This window comes from Lactuca serriola, chromosome 5 (assembly GCF_051521515.1).
Source record: "Lactuca serriola cultivar US96UC23 chromosome 5, Lser_US96UC23_V15, whole genome shotgun sequence".
Lineage (NCBI taxonomy): Eukaryota > Viridiplantae > Streptophyta > Magnoliopsida > Asterales > Asteraceae > Lactuca > Lactuca serriola.
The window spans coordinates 16,314,763-16,319,950 of NC_136412.1; the positions used below are offsets into that span (position 1 = coordinate 16,314,763).

A 5,188-nucleotide genomic window follows, 5' to 3' on the forward strand; every position below is an offset into this window, starting at 1 on the left:
ACAAAACTATTATTAACTACTAATATAAAGTTTTATAACTAGTTTTCGCAAAAGAGATTACTAAACAAACTTTTGACAGAATAATTTGCGTGTCACAGAACACACGTCATAAAACATGTATCATGAAACTATTAAAATGTCTCATAAACTGTATGTCATGAAACCTATAAAACGCGTGTTATAAAACATCTGTCATAAATTTACACAAGTCAAGTCAATGCTCTAGTGAGACAGTATCTTCACCGTACCTACCTAGCATACACTCTAAGTCCTGTAATTATAACCAGAGTCTCATGGTGGAAGAGCGAGGTAGTTGTGTATAGATCTATACGGGGTTGACACCCCCACACCTGAGCTGTTCGCTACAGCTAGACGGTGGACTAGTCTAGGGTGGCAAATATCTTACTTATTTCCAACATCTGAAGAACGTTGCAACAAGCATACAGTCATATCAGGCATGGTTATAGTGACTCACATAGAGATTAATAACACTATCTTGGTTTACGGGAAGCTCACACTCCACTGGTTTTATAAATTATAAAACTACATACTATTTTTCAGTATACTATTATCACTATTCCGGTCTTAGGGTTTAAGACTACAGATTTTCATATATAAAAGAATATTGGATTTTCTAGGAACATACAAAGAATCATGCATACATACATTTTCTGTCTTTGGTATAAGACATACAATTCACTATTATAGAAAATATCGGATTTTCTGGAAACATACAATATTTTTCAAACAAAACAGATACAAACAAATTTTTCATAAAAAAAATGTTTATGAACTCACTAACTTTCATTGTTGACGATTTACAAAATGACTTGTATTCTCAGGGAACCAGTAAGCAGGTACTTAAGTCATCGGGAACTGGATTTTTGTTGCACTTTGGAATTATTACCTTTCAGTTAATGTTGTGTAAACTTGTAACAAATACACTATGTAAACAATGTAAGTTTGTATCTCTTAATGTATGTTGTGTGGGTTACTATGTTCCATGTATATTTAATTGTTATGATACTATACAATGACGACATCCACCCCCGGACGTTTCCGTCATCCTGGTTCGGGGTGTGACAATATATACATGATTTTTTAGATTCGTTGCATATGTCTATAATTCGTAAAACAGTTTTGGAAGTAATCATTGTTACTATGTGGTGGCAATTTGGAATTTCATAAATAGATGTGTCTTTGATACATATAAACCTAGAAATTATAGAATTTTTGATGACATAGTTTCAATTGTTTTTAGTTGGATAGTTCATAGGAAGCATTAGTTTCAAGTTAAATTGAACAATTGGCTTTAGAATCCTCTTTTAAACTTTATGTAATTTGTTCGTTTTTGCTCTCACTCTTTGTTAGAGTGTTGTTTTTTTAATGCATTCAGCCGTTAAAAAAATAATAAATAAAGATAATAATAATACCTTAATTCGTATAATATAAAAAAATGAAAAAACAAAACATACCGAGGGTAAAAATGTAAAATATTTATCAACTTAAAAGGGTTTTTTTGCAAAAAATATTTTATGATAACCTGAAAATCAGTAATTATAAGTAAAAAAAACAAACAAAAAATAAAACAAAACAAAAAAACTTGAAAAGTTTAAGACCAAAAATCACCAAAACACAAAACCAATAAAAGTTGATAAAGTTCATGACTTTTATGTCAATAATCCTTTTTAAACAGAGAAACAACCTAAAAGTCTTATTACAAAATTTCTCTTAACAAACATATATGATCATGTTAATTATTCGGCATTCCCTGCAAATTTGAGTCGAACTTATAAAGTAAACAAAATCTACCGTAGGTGTTAATTATATGCTTAAATTCAACATTAAAATATGTCTGTTTTGTAGCACTAACAGGCTTGAAATCAGGAATGGGATCAACACAAATAATGATATGATGATCACATCTGAAATGTTTCCATAGATCCTAAGCCAAATAAACTCTGACCAAGAAAGCCAATTTTGATGAATAGAACATGTCCATCCTTAGAACAAAAAAAGACAGTAAAAGAAAGCCTTCCAACGTGAAGAATCACTCAATTCTATAATCCTTTGACTCCAAGATATAAAATCCTAACCTACTTTTTGGGTACGCCAATCCTCATGAGAGCCAAATAAGCAACAACCCGATAAAATACTAGCATTATAGCCAGAGCAACAAAGGAGATCACTTGGTTATCGAGCCCAATACTCTTAATAGCTGGATAATCATCAACCAAACAAGTCTTGTTACCACATGGATATGTCTGGCCATGCTCATATTGTGATCCTATCAAGAGCTTGTAAGTATGTTGACTGATGGATATGTATTTGATCCACGATATGAAAGCTGGCACATTTTGAACATAGTATCCACCTGCTAATGTGAAGGATAGCATGATCACCGACCCTAAAACTGTGGCTGATTTCAGGTCCATGACGAGTGCACCTAATGCAAGTCCTAGCCCTTGTGACACCATCACGCTTAACAGAAGTGTCAACAAGGCATACAAGAAACTTCCCAACGCACGTTTCAACCCAGCCATCCAGTATGTTATGATGCAAAACACTGTGGGCAGAGCTAACTCCATTGGAAGATCTGCTAATGTTCTTGACATGAAATAAGATGAAAGCCTGTACATTCCAGAAGATCTTTCTTTGGCAAGCATCTCTCGTTCTTGAGGGAATGTGAAAATTGCTTGAAATAAAGGAAAGAACCCCCAGAATCCAGAGTAGAAGAACAACAATCCAGACTGCCAAGAAATCACGATTTTAACTCATCAAGAATTTATTAATTATATTGGTTGTTAGATTATATAGTAGTATTTATATGAATTGAAACTTGAAAGCATTATATACCTGATCCTGTAAATGAGCTACATCCGATTGCCACCATAGTAAACCACAAAGAGATGCAATTATTAAAACCTGACCAATCTTAAGACTGTCGAAAGATTCATGTCTTCTTTCTTTGAGGCCTCTTCTGAACAAAACCACGAATTGTTGCCACCAAGTCGTGCTCCATCGTTCAGACTTCTTGTAGTCTGAACTATCATCCTGGTGATCATCAGCTTCAAGTGTTTCAGCTTCCAGATTCTCTGCTAGATTCGACTTATAAGCCGAAACCAACTTCTGTTTGACTGTATTTTGATCCTCCTGACTAGAATCATCGGATGAAATCCCTGTTTTACAAATAATTTAGTAGTTTTAATTAATGTAGATAGATACGATCAGTTTTTAGTCAACAGTTAATTAATACACATACCATTTGCAAGATCTAGCAAAAAGTCTGAAGGATTCATGGCAACCGATGGTGAGAACCCAATACGATTAAAATAATCCATAACTTCTGATCCTTTTCCAAAAAACAATGGGTTCCCTTCTGATAGCAACAAAACCTTATGAAACATGTAAAAAAGCCTACTCGAAGGTTGATGAATAGTCATCACAACTGTTCTTCCTCCTCTTGCTAAATCCCATAGCGTTGAAACAATCCTTTGAGCAGTTGTTGAATCAAGCCCAGATGTTGGCTCATCCAAGAACAACAAACTAGGGTTTATAAGCATTTCTTGCCCGATACTAACTCTTTTGCGCTCTCCACCCGATACCCCTCTTAAAAGCGGGCCACCTATAATGCTACTCTTGCATCTTGTTAATCCGAGTTGATTAATCACAGATTCGGCATGCATAGCCTTTTCTTGACTAGTGAGACTTCGGGGAAGGCGGAGTAAGGCGGTGAACACTAGGGTTTCGGTGACTGTCAAGTGAGGGTATAGAACATCATCCTGAGTAACGAAACCAGTGTTTCGCTTCATTATACTAGAGAACGATTTGCCATTGTAGGTGATTGTTCCACCGAGTTTGCCACCTAGTCGGCCACCTAGTGCTGTCAAGAGCGTCGTTTTTCCACTGCCCGATGGCCCTAACATCGCCAACAATTCTCCGGGCATCACCTTGCCTGTAACCCCTTTCAGTATCTGCTTTTCTATTGATTTGTCGCTGTTCTTCTTCAGCCATCCTTCTTTCTTGATTCTGATTGTGTAAACCACTTCCTGAAACTGTTCAATCCCATAATAAAAAAAAAAGTTACTTGTTAATTAATTAATCATATTAAGATACGTTTCAAGAACTGTTATGACTATATATAAATCAAAGACGTTATCTGCAGTTCGATATTCATTATTAATGTAGATGTAAATGCGATTAAAGAATACGTATAGATAACATTTACATCAATAGAAGTAAATTAGCAGACTTAAATTTTGAAGAACTCGTCTAGAGAAAGAAGATACCGCTTTTAGTTAGATCTAAACCAAACGGCGAAAACCCCATTAGCCACAAGTAAAAAGAAAATCATTAATTTATTTAAAAAAGGTTAAAGACGAGTAAAGAAACTGTAGAAATCTTAAAACCCTCATGAATGTTTCGAGAAAATCATAAAACCCTAGAATGGAATACAATGCTGTTTTTGTTCTAATGCAAGATTCAAGAACAAAAAGAGACCATGCATAGCTCATTATTGCATCTTCTTGGGGAAAAAGAAAAACCCTATATAATTAATGGAAGATGTACATGATCAGTTGTAGAATATATATGCAATCATTATTTGAAAACAAAAGAGAAAGGCCATTAATTTATGGCTCATCTTGTTCATGCAATTAAGAATTAAAAAGATGAAGAGCAAACCTTCAATATGACTGGACGATCAACTTTGTTGAAGATCGATGAAGGAGATGAAGATTTTCCATACGACGATTGTGCCTCTATATCCACCATCTGTGCTTCCATAATCAATGTTTTTCAATTCAAATCGATAACAAGATACTCAATAAATCGTTTATGAATATGTGACTATATGTGGTTTTATGCCCCTCTCTTTCTAGAAACACAATGTAATTATGTAAAGTAGGAATTCAGATTATAGGATAAAGAAAAGATGGAGGTGGGTGCATATGTGTGTGTGCGTGTTGTGTTTTGCTTACGAACAGGTGTGCCAGCTATATATGGCTTATTGCCTTTTATTTGGGCATCTGGTGTGGTGTTTTGTTTTAAATGTAATTATGGATTGTGCTACTTTTTAAGTACCTCTCTTACGTTTGGAAAAAAAATATACATTTATATCAAAGTATATGGTCAACATGATAACCCTTTTCGGATTGGTTGGATTAACTCTTGAACTATTTTCTAGAAC

At 34.5% G+C, this 5,188-nt stretch overlaps 1 protein-coding gene across 1 annotated transcript; it reads right to left on the reverse strand.

Annotated features, from left to right (window-relative positions):
• Positions 1–1,825: 1,825 nt before the first annotated feature.
• Positions 1,826–4,944, reverse strand: LOC145049288 (ABC transporter G family member 9-like). Its single transcript, XM_078997716.1, has 4 exons — positions 4,684–4,944; positions 3,263–4,055; positions 2,857–3,179; positions 1,826–2,750 (listed from the first exon to the last, which is right to left on the reverse strand). Exons 1-4 carry the CDS (start codon positions 4,783–4,785, stop codon positions 2,097–2,099), a joined length of 1,872 nt encoding a protein of 623 aa, XP_078853842.1. The 5' UTR covers positions 4,786–4,944; the 3' UTR covers positions 1,826–2,096.
• Positions 4,945–5,188: the final 244 nt, after the last annotated feature.